This window comes from Callospermophilus lateralis, chromosome 5 (genome assembly GCF_048772815.1).
Source record: "Callospermophilus lateralis isolate mCalLat2 chromosome 5, mCalLat2.hap1, whole genome shotgun sequence".
Lineage (NCBI taxonomy): Eukaryota > Metazoa > Chordata > Mammalia > Rodentia > Sciuridae > Callospermophilus > Callospermophilus lateralis.
In genome coordinates this window covers 72,705,456-72,719,513 of record NC_135309.1, presented here as the reverse complement: position 1 = coordinate 72,719,513, position 14,058 = coordinate 72,705,456, and the positions used below count along the sequence as shown (strand labels likewise).

At 39.2% G+C, this 14,058-nt stretch overlaps 2 protein-coding genes across 4 annotated transcripts in view; both read left to right on the top strand.

Moving 5' to 3' along the window:
* Ankhd1 (ankyrin repeat and KH domain containing 1) overlaps positions 1-6,528 on the top strand; it is a 138,295-nt gene extending 131,767 nt beyond the window's left edge. For 2 of the 3 annotated variants that reach the window (XM_076856858.1, XM_076856861.1), the window contains 5 exons: positions 2,457-2,633; positions 3,882-4,133; positions 4,788-4,963; positions 5,576-5,740; positions 6,012-6,528. In XM_076856858.1, coding sequence (XP_076712973.1) covers positions 2,457-2,633; positions 3,882-4,133; positions 4,788-4,963; positions 5,576-5,740; positions 6,012-6,071 — 830 coding nt within the window. In that variant the 3' untranslated portion in view covers positions 6,072-6,528. The remainder of the gene's footprint in view (positions 1-2,456; positions 2,634-3,881; positions 4,134-4,787; positions 4,964-5,575; positions 5,741-6,011) is intronic. The other variant, XM_076856860.1, reaches the window with a different exon arrangement.
* Positions 6,529-11,279: 4,751 nt separating this feature from the next.
* Eif4ebp3 (eukaryotic translation initiation factor 4E binding protein 3) lies at positions 11,280-13,977 on the top strand. The gene is made up of 3 exons (XM_076856868.1): positions 11,280-12,237; positions 13,310-13,474; positions 13,634-13,977. The coding sequence occupies exons 1-3, from the start codon at positions 12,135-12,137 to the stop codon at positions 13,660-13,662; spliced, it is 297 nt and encodes a 98-aa protein (XP_076712983.1). The 5' UTR covers positions 11,280-12,134; the 3' UTR covers positions 13,663-13,977.
* Positions 13,978-14,058: the final 81 nt, after the last annotated feature.

Sequence of the window (14,058 nt, the reverse complement as noted above, 5' to 3'; positions counted from 1 at the left end):
TTTTTGCTAAACTACTAATCTATGTTGTTTAGAATTGTGAGTTATGGGGCTGGGGTTGTAGCTCAGTGGTATAGCACGTGCCTAACAGGTGTGAGGCACTGAGTTCGAGTCTAAGCACCACATATAAATAAATAAAATAAAGGTCCATCAACACCTAAAAAAGTATTTTTTAAAAATTTGTGAGTTATGGATATGGCATAGCCTTAACTTTCATTTCAGATATGCTTCATTTACTTGTCTTTTCAGGAAAACAGTTGTTTCTATTTTATTTCTTTTTTTTCCCTTAATGTTATTTTATTTGTTTTAATAAATTATATATGACAGTACAAATGCACTTTGATACATCATATATAATGGAGTATAATTTCTCATTCTTCTGTTTGTACATAATGTAAAATCCCATCAGTCATACAGTTACATATGTTTAAAGGGTAATAATGTCTGATTCATTCTATTATCTTTCCAACCCCACATCCCCTCAAGTAATTATTTCTTGTCTTTGAAGCAGAAACACATAAGTCTCCCCAAGACCATCTATCATCTCCTTTTTTTTTTTTTCTATAAATAGACATCAGTTGTAACTGTTTATTTTGGGAAACTAGTAAAGATCTTCAAAAGCCACAGGTTGAAAAAAATTGCTCATTGTCAGTGCTCGAGTTGTGATAGAAAATAGTATTTTTAAACTTGGCATGGTGGTGCACACCTGTAATCCTAGATACATAGGAGACTGAGGTGGGAGGATTAGGAGTATGAGGTGAGCCTGGGACAGCATAGTGAAACCCCCTTCTCAAAAAATAAATAAATAGGACTGGTGTTGTTGCTCAGAAGTAGAGCACTTGCCTAGCATGTGTGAGGCACTGGGTTTGATCCTCAGCGCCACATAGATAGGTAGATAGATACATAGATAGATAAAGGTGTTGTGTCCATGTACAACTAAAAATATTTTTAAATAAATAAAGGAAGTAATCATCTTTGACCCTCCTTCTGGGGCCCAGGATTAATAAGCTTGACCTCAAATTCTTTGTTCTTTGTTTGTTTGTTTTTAGTACTAAGGATTCAATCCAGGGGCACCACTGAACTATATTCCCAGCCCTATTTAAAATTTAGACAGGGTCTTGCTAAGTTGCTGAGGCTAACCTCCAATTTGTGATACTCTTGCCTCAGCCACCTGAGTTACTGGGATTCCAGGTGTGCACCACCATGCCCTACTTGACCTCAATTCTTAACAGCCTGTATGGGTTGCTTTTATTCATGGTCTTCTTCCATTGGTTTACCCTCTTAGTAAGAAGTAGTAATACTTTAAGAAGATGGGAAAGGGTGTGAAGAAATTAAAATCATGATGGCTGCTGGCAGGAATGTAGGATGGAGCAGCTCTTTTTGGTAAAAAAAAAGTTTCAGGGTTCATCAAAAAGAAATAACTATAATTTATACACCTGTAATCCTAGAGGCATAGGATCCTGAAACAGGGGGATTGCATGTTCAAGATCAGCCTGGGCAATTTAGTAAGACCCTGTCTCAAGATGAAAAGGACTAGGGATATAGCTCAGTGGTAGAGTAGCCTTGGGTTCAATCCCCAAAACTGCCACAACAACAACAAAAAAACTAAACAAAAAAGAAGTGGGGAATGAGAGGATCTGGTGATAGGTAATGGGTATGGAGTTTCCTTTAAGGGATACAGAAATATTCTAAAATTGATTATGGAGATGGCTGTACAGCCCTGTGAATTGCTATACTAAAATCAATTGAATTTTATACTTTAAATGGGTGAATTATATGATATGTGAATTACATCTAAACATTGTTTTTTTAATGATAGGGAATTAAATTGTTTGAAAATCAGACTTTCCTGAGAGAAGTTTTGACAAATTTTCATTTTCCTACAGTGAATACCTGTAATCCTTTCTTAGATCTTTTTCCCTTTTTCCTAATAAATTCCGCAATCAGTGGAATTTACGAAGGCTGCTAAGTTCAAATTTATCCAAAGTAGATAGAAACTTTGGTATAGTTTACAATTATTGATGTTGTTTAATAGAATACCAGAATTACCCTTAGGTTAGTGGTATGCTTTTCCTCCTTGTGAGGAAGGAAAATTGGTAGGTTTTGTTATTCATTTTCTATAGGAAATAACTATAATTTTTTTAAAAGCTGTTGCTTTCAGGTTTTCCACAAGAGAGAATGCAGATATTAATAAAAGCTTTAAGATTTATCCAGAACATTAGTTTAGATGACTTCCATTCTTAAACATTGTGTTCATTTTCTATATTTATATGTTAGATGATTTTCTTCTGATGGTAAGAAAATTTAGGTTTGGCCGTATAGTATCACATAAGTGGATTCTTTTTGCTGTGATCTACAAAAATAAACCACATGCTTTCTTCTTTAAAAAATTAAGTAACCTTGGACTTCACATTTTAAAGCCTTAGCTAATTGGATATCTCGTACCTGTTTTATTTCAGGGTTACCATCCATTGACCCATCAGGCAGCTCCCCATCTTCCTCCTCTGCTCCTCTGACAAGTTTTTCCGGCATACCAGGAACAAGGGTTTTCCTGCAAGGGCCAGCTCCTGTTGGGACTCCTAGTTTCAACAGACAACATTTTTCACCCCATCCATGGACAAGCACCTCAAACTCATGTAGGAATCATGGAGGAACTCTTTCCAAAGAGTCTTAATTAAGTTATTAAGCCATTTATTTCAGGAAATATTATGTTATAAATTTAGTAAAATAAACAGTATGCAGATACCCAAAGTTTGTATTGTAGTCACATCAAAAAATTGACAGGCATTTTATAGGATTCAAAACTTGAGAAGGGTCAAGCTATCTATTGTTATTCAAGAAGAGGTAATACAAAGCCAGGTACAGTGGTCCATGCGTATAATCCCAGCTACTCAGGAGAATCTTGAATTCAGGATCAGCCTAGACAATTTAACAAGACCCTGTCTCAAAAAATAAAAAAGGCTGGTTGTTAGCTCATGGTAGTGTGTCCCTGGATTCAATTCCAAATACCACAAAAATAAATTTAAAAAATAAAAAGGGTTGGGAGTGCAGCTCAGCAATAGAGCAGCCCTGTGCTCAATCCCAGTATTGAATGGAAAAAGAGATAACAAAACGATTAAAAAATAATTTCTCAAATCTTGAAACTGATTTATGCATATGGTCAACTTGATATGATATCTCATTTATGATTATTTATGATTTCTCATTCATTTTTACATTTTTATGGATGTATCATTGCCCATTATAAGTATTCCTTTGTTCTGAATTGCTTATTTCAATATTTAGAACAGATTATGTATTTAGAATTTAACAGTATTTGATTTCCTTTCTTTAGTGAGAATTGTGAAGTAATTAACATTGGCCTTTTTGACAAGGAAAACTAACCAAAGTACCTGAGCCCAATTAAGAAAGAAAACTGCCAATCAGTTTACTACAGTGTTTTGCTAACATTTGACCTTTCTTTCTTATGGAATAAAAGGGCAATTGAAAGGGTAAAAGGGCTATTGAAAGGGAAAAAGAGAAAGAACTAAAAGTAAGGAAATGTTTTTCAGATAATAATTTAGATACTGTACAAACATTGTCATATTTGAGTTAATTTTAAAAATAACTGTTTTATTTAGAACTAGAATAAATGAGTACTTTTTCCTTCCTACCCTTGTTTAATTCAACTAGGAAATTTTTTTAGGCTATTTGTTTACTTTTATTACAGGCAAAAAAAAGTCCAGGATAATGTTTTGAAATTATCTATTCTCATTTGAATGATCTCATAAAATGAAATTTTTCTTTACAGACCTATGTTGTGGAATAGATCTTTCCAACAAGGTTTCTCATATTTCTATAGTTTTTATGTGTAATAAAACAATAGAGAAATATTTTGCCACCAGGTGACTCTCCTATTCCATCTGTTTCTTCGGGATCATCTTCACCTCTTTCAGCCACTTCTGCCCCACCAACAATGGGCCAACCAAAAGGAGGCAGTGCCAGTCAAGATCGAAAGATACCTCCCCCGATTGGAACAGAGAGACTGGCTCGAATACGGCAAGGAGGGTCTGTTGCTCAAGCTCCTGTGGGAACCAGTTTTGTCGCTCCTGTTGGACACAGTGGAATCTGGTCATTTGGTGTCAATGCTGTGTCAGGTATCTTTCTTTCTTTCTCTGCAGGGATAGCTCAAGTAAGTTGTGTAAGTTTGTCATTAAAACTCAGTTCCTTTAAAAATAAAAGAACTTAGTTCCTGTGCTTACAAACAGGGTTGGGTGTTTGTACCTTTAAGGAATTCAGTCTAGTTTCAAAGTCTGGAATGTTAGTTGGGTGACATATATATTTGATCAAAAATAAAGATTCAGGGCTGAGGTTGTGGCTCAGTGGTAGGGCACTCACCTAGCATGTGCAAGACCCTGGATTCAACCCTCAGCACCACATAAAAATAAATAAAAATGAAGGTATTGTGTCTAACTACAACTAAAAATATATTTAAAAAAAAATAATAATAAAAAAAATAAATATTCAAAGCATGCTTACTTTCCTGCTTAAGCTTTCCAGGATAGGATGGGATAATTATTTCAGGTATTTCAGAGAGTATAAGATGTTTGGGGTACTCAGAGGACTTCTTCTGGTATTCTGGGAACTTGTTTTTTTTTTGTTTGTTTGTTTGTTGGCTTGCAAGACAGTGATGAATGTTCCCTAAACTCTTGAGAGTAATTTATTTTGGTATTGAAGAAAGAATAAAGTGATAATATTTTATTGTTTTATGCAAATAAATATCAAACCCTCTTTTCAATTCTTCTTTCCAGAAGGCTTATCAGGTTGGTCGCAGTCTGTGATAGGGAACCATCCAATGCATCAACAATTATCAGACCCAAGCACATTCTCCCAGCACCAACCAATGGAGAGAGATGATTCTGGAATGGTAGCCCCCTCTAACATTTTTCACCAGCCTATGGCAAGCGGTTTTGTGGATTTTTCTAAAGTGAGTTGATAAACATCATTGTAATTTGTTTGGTACTTTGCCAGTCAATGTAGTTACATGTTAAGGAGTAGTGTGTATTGAAATAAATCTCCCTTTGTTTGCATCCCTGCCAGTTCTTTTGTTCAGTTTCAGTAGTGGGTCATAATGTCTACACCTTAGGTGTTTGAGTTTTTCTGTTTTTATGTTCTACCACGACTTTGAGGGAGGCCTCCATATCTTTGAAAAGCTGGCTGTGATCTTCAATGCTTTCTTGTTTGCTCTGATAGCTTTCTGGCTGCTATAAAGCCAAATTATTTCTGTAAACATTCACATAGCTTTACCCTTTTCTTCTTAGTACACTATTCATGAAACTAAGATAGGAGAAAGTGTAGGGTATTATGTTTTCAAACATAATACAGGAAATTTCCTGATGATATTTAGTTTTTTATTTCTTATTGAAAAATGTTGCAGATGCAGATAAACACTTTTTGGTTTGTCAGTACTGTACCACACTCTGCTTACAGAATCCTCTGGTGTTTCCTGAAGGGAAATTAGAAAGGTCTAAACTGGTGGTATAGAATCATTATGTGTAATCATTTTGCAAGTGAACCTTTTTTTTTCCTGCTGTTTTAGGGTCTACCAATTTCCATGTATGGAGGCACCATAATACCCTCTCATCCTCAGCTTGCTGATGTTCCTGGAGGTCCATTGTTTAATGGGCTTCACAACCCAGATCCTGCTTGGAACCCTATGATAAAAGTTATCCAAAATTCAACTGAATGCACTGATGCCCAACAGGTAAAATGGGCTTAATGCTCTTTCATTTTTCAGATTTGTCATGTCACTCAATTCTGTGCATAATACAAGTTCTGAACCAAAAGACATGACTGACCACCTTGACCTGAATTAAGTTTTTTCAATATCAAGATGATGCAACCAAACATTTTATTTCATGTATGTGTATTCTTCCTAGGCAAAAACAGTGAATTGCCATTGCATTTTTATATTCGTTTTATAAATGTCTAAAGATTCCTAATTAGAAATTCCAATTTTTCCTCCCCCTTTTCAGATTTGGCCTGGCACGTGGGCACCTCATATTGGAAACATGCATCTCAAATATGTCAACTAAGTTAGAAGGTCTTTACTCTTTAGCCTTGTTTGAGAAATCTATGACCTTGGAAGAACCCTGGGGAACTTTTTTTTTTTTTTCTTTTTTAAATGTGCCTAACTAAGAAATTTTCTCTGAGGCTTTAGCAATGGAAATTTGATTTCCCATTGTATAAGAACAAATTGATTTCCTATCCACCTGATTATGTTCTCTGGTTAGTTTAGCCATTTTCAACTTAAGATCAGATGAACTTAGTGCTTTTGGCTAAACATACCGAATGCTACTTGTATGCAGAAGAGAATTAGATGATTACATGTTTCAACCTTTTAGGGTGGTAAATACATGTATAATTGTTTACATACTGGAAAGGAAAAAGTTGAGTAAATTTCTTGTCATATAATGGCTCTACTAAATGTAGCCTGTATTAATGTGAAATATTTACCAGAATATTCAATAAAAAGATGAACAGTGTTTAGAAGTGGGGTGTGATCCTTTCAGTGGTCATGGAGGTACTGCCCAATCCACAATCATACTGAACCAGATTGTTAATATTATGTACCATGTTTCTCACATTTTACACTCCCTTGAAAAAGCACTGTTAAGACTTGTTATCTGTTTATTGTGTTTAATATTCCTGTTCCCTTGTTGTCTTCCACATCATTTTACATGTGAGAAAGTTCAAACCCTGGCACTGTATCTTGTCTGACTTTAGCACATAGGCCACTGATAAAGTTTCACTCTTTTTTATAGATCATGAGTATGTAAATAGGAACTTTTTGGATTTAAATCAGTTAACAACGAACAAATCACACCCAAATCATCAACTTCAGGTTCCTTTTGTGCTTCCTGACTTTTTTTAATCTAAAAGATGTAATTGGTCATGGGTGTTTTAATTTTATTTGGGTTGCGACAACTCCTGTTACTTTGTTGTATTGTTGAATCAACTAAGTAATGTTTATAAATATGTGACTTGTTCTGAGCTTAGTTCCATAGACCCAAGTATGAAAAGTCAGTATGTTTAACAAACTAAACACAGAAACACTGGAATGGGTTGGGCAAACCAGAAGTTATGCCAAGAATCTGATGCAATAGAGAAGGAAAAATGATCTCACTGAAAAGTATAGTCATCAATCTGTTTGTGTTTTAATGTAGTTGAATAATGTATAAGCATTATAAAAAAGAAAATAAGAAAATGTTTGGGGTGGATAGAGAAAGCAAGAGAGAATGCACAAAAAAAAAAAAAAGGAGTAACTAGGGGCAAACTATACAAGCAGCACCTTTCTACTCTCATAATAGGAATTCTTAATCACTGCCTAGGTCCTAAAGCCAGCACCAGGTCAGATATACCATGTTTGTTCCGTGTTAGACATAACCTGTTCTTTTGTCTTCCATTTCATCGTATGTAAGAGAATGATTACTAAAGTTATTTCTTTCTCTGTGTGTGTGTGTGTGTATTAGTTGTCAACAGACATTTTGTTTTATTCATTTATTTATATGTGGTGCTAAGAATAGAACCCAGTGGCTCACACATGCTAGGCAAATGCTGTACCACTGAGCCCCAACCCCAACCCTTACTTCTTTTTTAATGAATTTTGAAAGTTATCACTTGTATCATAGTTACTGCTTTTGTAGTAGTTGATAATCACATCAGATATTATCAGGAGGCCCCTGATCCTGGAGGAGGGGGGAGATCCCTTGGATCACCTACATATCTTGCACTTTCCACTTATCAATAACAAAATTAATCACCTAAAACAATGTTTTCTTAAATATTTTTGGTTGTAATGGACACAATATATTTATTATTTTTTTATGTGGTGCTGAGAATCGAACCCAGTGCCTCAAACATGCTAGGCAAGCGCTCTGCCACTGATTTACAACCCCAGCCCATGAAACTACTCTTGATGAAATATATGCTAGTGAGAGATAATATTAAGTAAATTATTCAGTGGGACAAAAAGGTGAGTTTGGTTCTATTGTAACTATCTATAATATATTTGAATTGTCTGGAAGAACTCTTAAGTCTGCACCTAGAAAACAACAAAAGGAGAAATGTTATCTCTATTTGGGAATTAGAACCCATAAAGAGAAAAGGAGGGAGAAAACCCTGGGAGAATTAGGAAGAAACAGGAGTTGTACAGTGAATGTAGTTCCTTAGGAACTACTACTCTTTTATCAGCCCTGCCTTCCTTTCTTTCTATTTGGATCCTGGTAGCCAACTCCCAACCCCATTTTGCCTGCTATAATCTCTTCTTCCTCTGCCTGCCTCTTCCTGGCATTCCTTTACTGCTATTTACCAACCTGAACATTGGATAAAACCTAGCTCAGGTAAGAACTTGATTACTTTCAAAATATACAAGGGATATGGGGGAAAGCAGTATGGGTATGGTGGAACAAGAGTCAGAAGCCTAAATTCTATTTTCATTTCTGCCACTTGAAGCACTATGACTTTAGGCATGTCATTTCACCTATCTGGGCTTCGCTTGCATCATCTGAAAATGAAACTAAACTTAAATGAAACTCAAAAGAGTCCTCTAGTTCTAACATAAATTTTCTCCTTTTTCTTATGAATGAGATTATACGGTCTGCAAATACTGGAAACCATTAAAATGTTTATAGTACTGAGGTTTGGTTCTGAGGTAGGGGAAAAAAGCCTGCTATTCTGGGGATGAGTATTGATTTTGGAGATTTTAGTGAAGGTAGAAGAAAACCTTGCACATCCATAGTAATCCTTCAAGTCATTAAGAAACATCCTGCTAAAATACAGGTCAAACTGCATGAGAGTAACAGCTCTTTCAAGGAATAAAATATATCATTAAGGTTTCCAGACACACTATTTCAAATAGTATTCAGTATTAACAAAATTCCACCATCAATAAAATTATTGATGTTGTAAGACCCCTTAAATCTATTGTGGCTACAGTGTGCTGACTTGCCCTTTTATAGGCCAGTCTGCTTTCTTCAGTCCCTGCTCTCACGGGGGAAATCCCATCACCTCATCTAACCAGACCAAAGAAGAGAGTTGGACAGCCAATGGTGCCCTCTCCTAACCAGAGGTAAGAAATTTTAGGACTTGGAACTTCAGTTTCCATCTTTTTGTGTAGATTCTGGCCAAATACTCCTGCTGATCTCAAAACTAGGGCACAGGGGGGACCATCTTAGTTAGAGTTAGGTTGTAGAAGAAAAGCTGGTCATATGATAGTTTCATGCCAAGCAGAGAGGAGTATTTGGTATACATGATTGTATCCCACTGTAGAAGACCTTTGGACCACATTGTAAACCCAGGAAGAGGCAAACAAGCCTGTAGGAAAACAATATTGAACATCTTGTTCTCTGACTACCAAGAAGAATTTCTACCGAGAAGTATGGCTGGTTGTGACGTCTTCCCAGTGGACCCTGTACTGGGGTGAAGGGCTCTGATAACGCTGCACTTTTAATTCACCTTTAGTGATTTGTCATTTTCCAACAGGCTAGTTCCTTCACCTTCACTCTTTCCTATAGAAAAGGAGTGAGAAAAATGTGATTTTAAGTTTAAAACTCTTTGAATGTGTTAAGATCACCTCCAATAAAAAGGGAATTAGCCGAGGCTTCAAGACCTAATTTGGAAAACAAGGTCATAAATCAAATCATCTATTGCATACCTATCTTATCCTTTATTTATCTTTGCACAGTGCTGGTGATCTAATGCAGTTCTTCACATATGCTAGGAAAGTTCATCTTGATGGTATTGGTGTGACTTCAGCCAGTTTGCCTAGTGGTGGAGACCTGGTATTTCCTCATATGTTTAATGTAGTCCCTGGAGTGGGGCCTGGGCATAGGTATTTTTTAAACTTCCATATCTAGTGAGTATTAACTCTCTGATTTAAACTCTTGTTCCTTATCCAGGTTGCATGGATAATAAATCTGGCTTTCTCTCTAAAGCCAACAACCTATTTTCTAGTTCTCCAAACTCATTCCACCTAGTGTCTCCAAAAAGTTAGCTTCGTGCAGTAGTGCAAATAGTAGTGATATCTACTGCTGCTATTTTGTAGTAGAGATTTTTTAGACGTGGATCCTTCTTGAAAACTTCTCCCAGATCTGTTTCTGACTGCTCTTTCTGTTTTGGTGAATCCTTCTTCCTTAAATAAATCTTGATGTGCTTAGGGCTTGTCTTACACTGAATCTTCTCCCAAGGTTATCTCCTTCCATACTCTTGGATTTCATTCCACTCAAATATGAAGCACTAGCCTGAGTTCTCCCTGTGAACTTCAGACCAATATATTTAGCTTCATGTTGTGCTTTACCTGGGCATTCCAAACACACTTTTCATTCCCCAATGCTCCTTGTCTTGTTTTCCCTATTATACTAGCATTCTAGCTACCAAGGCTGTCAAACCAGAAGATAGGGAAGTATCCTGGCTTATCTCCATTTCCTTCACCTCACCCTTAATCAATCACCTTGTTCTTTCTCCTCTTTGTATCTGAGTCTTATATATTTATCTTTATCCCTATAGCCCTTTTGCGCACCTGCTTTCACTGTTGGGCTTCCCACCTTCAATCTCATGGTCCTCTACCCCATGCCTCCCTGAACAGACTACTTCATCACCTTGCTTAAAAGATGACTTATCAGATGACTCTATAATTTGTTCTCAAGCCTTACTCTCCATCACAGTTAATATACATCATTTAGGTGTGCACCACTTTGTAAGATGCTTTCTTCAAAACTGTTTGGAACAATTAAGCATACATATCCTTGCTGTCTGAAATATGATTCTGAGAATCTGCAGCACCTGTATTACCTGGGAATGTATTTAAAATCCAGAATCTCACCAGGACCTTGTATATCAGAGTTCTCATTAAGGTCTGCAGGTGATTTATATGCACGTTAAAGTTTAAGAAGCACTGATTATATATATATATATATATATATATATATATATATATATATATATATAAATTTTTTTTTTTTTTTTTGTTAATGAGGAACAGAATTAAAGCTAAGGGAAATTGCTGAGGTAATACCAGTATGTGCATGTGGTCAGGTGCTATACTTAATTTTGGGGGGGGGGAATAAGGACAGTGCTGATTTTGGGGAAGCCAAACCGGACAACTGGATTGAAGTTAAAATTTTTAGAGTCTATAATATAGACACTAGACTTAGTACTTAACTCTCCCACCACCTCTCTCTGGCCTATTATATCACTATACCTACATAAAATATATTTTATGTAGGTATAGTGATATAAAAGGCCAGATAAAAGGTTAGACACTCCCTCTGACCTTCCCTTCCACAGAGCTAAATGACCAGATCCCCTACCTATCCTCAGTTAGCTGTGATAGATAAAAGTCCAGGCCTCCCCTCTTGATTTCCCAAACTGCAGCCTCCCCCTGTCCCTCAGGGCCCACTCATCCTTTAGCCCAGGTACAACTTCTTCAGAAAGCTCCCTGAAGAAAGAAAGTCCCTTGCCGTGGTCAAGGTCATTAAGGCATTTTCACACCATATAGCAATCTTGTATTTCCTGTGCTGGGAATCAAACCAAGGGTATCGCATGCTAATCAATCACTCTACCACTTAGCTAAGCCCACAGCCTCAATTGATTGTTTCTAGTGGCCAGTACCCAGCTGTGTTGAAGGGACCAGGTTCTGAAGTGAGATACACTTAGGACCCCTCCAACATTTGTTACTTTGAAACAGATTTTCCTGCCTGGGCTTATTTGCCTCATTGTAAAATATGGCTATTAATAGTGCTTTACTCTCCAAAACTTTTGAGAGGAATAAGCCAGCTGTACTCCCCAGGAGCCCGGGTGTAAGCAGTAAACTGCTAAACTGTTGCAGTATTCAGAGGAAAGCTGGCAAGTGTTGCACCAGGTGGATCTGAAGGCATGTGCAGAGTCTTAGACTCTCCCCCACCTTTAAGGAGTCTGGTTGCTCTCTAGCGAGTAGGCGGCGCCGTCGGGTTGAGTGACAGCGAGTGGCCCGCCCCGGGCGTGACGTCGTTGTAGTGTTGTTGCTGCGGCCGCACGTGGTCAACCAAGTCCGCTTCAGACTCAGCAGCATTCCGCGCCACAGCACCAGCCCGGTTGCCTTCCTGCACCTCCTGTCTGCTATGTCCACGTCCACGAGCTGCCCCATTCCGGGGGGCCGGGAACGGCTGCCCGACTGCTACAGCACTACGCCGGGGGGCACGCTATACGCCACTACCCCGGGAGGTCAGCGGGCCGGGTCGGAGTCCGCAGAGTGCTGGCAAACCAGCGCGTGCGTGCTGTTGCGGGCGGGGGTGGGTAGGCGTGGGCTGTAGATTTGTCTTTGCCCGCAGGCCCCTCTGTTGTAGGTTTGGGGGAGGGTTTTGGAACCGAAACTTAGTTCCCTATAACCTGAAAGTGCTGTAACAGTGCCTTGAGCCCATCTTCGGTGACAGTGAGTAGATTCCTCTCTCTGGCCTTGTTTCTGGGGGTCTTCCTTATGCTCCTACCTTTAGCAAATTTGCTTCCTGGGAGTAGGCGCCTAGGTCCCAGTAGAAGGTGGCCTGAGCAGGAAGCACCAAATCTTGGTTAGAGCTGTTGGGGGCAGGGGTTCAGGTATATGCAGCTGGCTCTGTCTTTTAGCTGTGATAGATAAAAAAGTCCAGGGTTCCCCTGCTGCTGGTTGAGTCAGCAGCCTGAGAACTCGAGCGGCTGGGTTCCCTACCCAGCAATTCCTGCCATGAGAGGTAAAGGGGAGGGGCAAGAACTGGGTAGTTCCCTTTGAGGTCAGCTATGCTGGCTGATTTCCCTTGAGCTAGAAGGCTGAGACTTTAAGGACTTGGGAGTGGTCAGAGTAAGAACAGTATGTTCCCGTTTTTCATGAGGAAAGCAAGTATCTGGAAGAACACAGCTTCTCTTTGCAGGAGATGAGCGCCCCGTTCACAGCTATAGGGCAACTATATCCCACCTTGTAAACCAAACCAAGAAAATGTCAAAGCTTAAGAGTAGCAGACCCTGAGCTCAAAGTTTGGTGCTCCTTTTAAGAACTAAGACCTGAAACTCTCCCAAACCTAAGTCCCTGGTGGACTAACTGGAATGCCCAGTTGCTTTATGATGCTTAGACACATCTTGGTTAGGCCTGGTAGTCTTTCAGTGCCATGAAGCCTCGTCAGTAGAGATCCTAGTCAGTCTACACACTGGGAAATGTGACACAGTCTTACACCCCCCAACACAGTCCTCAAAAGGCTGATGCCTGGGATCCTAATCACCTTTGAGCCCAAGTTCCTGACTCTTAACCTCAGCCCCTACCCCTTAACAGGCACCAGGATCATCTACGACCGAAAGTTCCTGCTGGAGTGCAAGAACTCACCCATTGCCCGGACACCCCCCTGCTGCCTCCCTCAGATTCCCGGGGTCACTACTCCTCCAACAGTCCTACCCTCCAAACTGGAGTTGCAGAAGGAGACAGAGGAAGAGATACCCGGTAAGGAAAGCAGTATCTAAAATTAGGAAATGCCTCATCCTTTGAGTTGAGATGCCTCTGTGAAGTAGAGTGGGGTTCAATTCCAAGAGGGGTTTCCACACTGGCCATAGGCCTACAGACCCCCAGGCCACCAACCAGCCCTGCTTTTTCTTTCTCCAGATGACGCACAATTTGAAATGGACTTCTAATCCAGTGCAGATGATCCCCCCATGTGGCGTTATAGAGGGATCCCTCATGCCGCTGTTGCCACCACCTCTTTCTGGGATATCCAAAGGACAGCTAGCCTCATCTAATCTGGAAAGGAGTGACTTGTTGGTTGCGGACCTCCTTTAATTTTGGGGCAGCTAGACCAGGGATAGGAGTGGGCTACTTGCCAAGCCCTTAGATCTCCTTTGTTTTTGGTCTGTAGGTACTCCTCCCAACCCCCAGACCTCTATGCTAAGGGCTAGGACTGGAGGACAGAATATGTCACCTTCTGGCTGCTTAGTAAACATTCAAACAAATGTCTTGGCTCCAGTGTTCTCCTCAATGGTGGTCTTCTCATCTTAGCCACACAGCTGAGGGCCCTAGCAGGCTTATGAGAG

What these genes read in the sequence shown, in the direction of transcription:
- Eif4ebp3 (XM_076856868.1), top strand. Translation starts at nt 12,135, where the DNA reads ATGTCCACGTCCACGAGCTGCCCCATTCCGGGGGGCCGGGAACGGCTG. An exon ending in ATACGCCACTACCCCGGGAG is followed by an intron (nt 12,238 to 13,309) that starts GTCAGCGGGCCG and finishes ACCCCTTAACAG; the next exon opens with GCACCAGGATCATCTACGAC. An exon ending in GACAGAGGAAGAGATACCCG is followed by an intron (nt 13,475 to 13,633) that starts GTAAGGAAAGCA and finishes TTCTTTCTCCAG; the next exon opens with ATGACGCACAATTTGAAATG.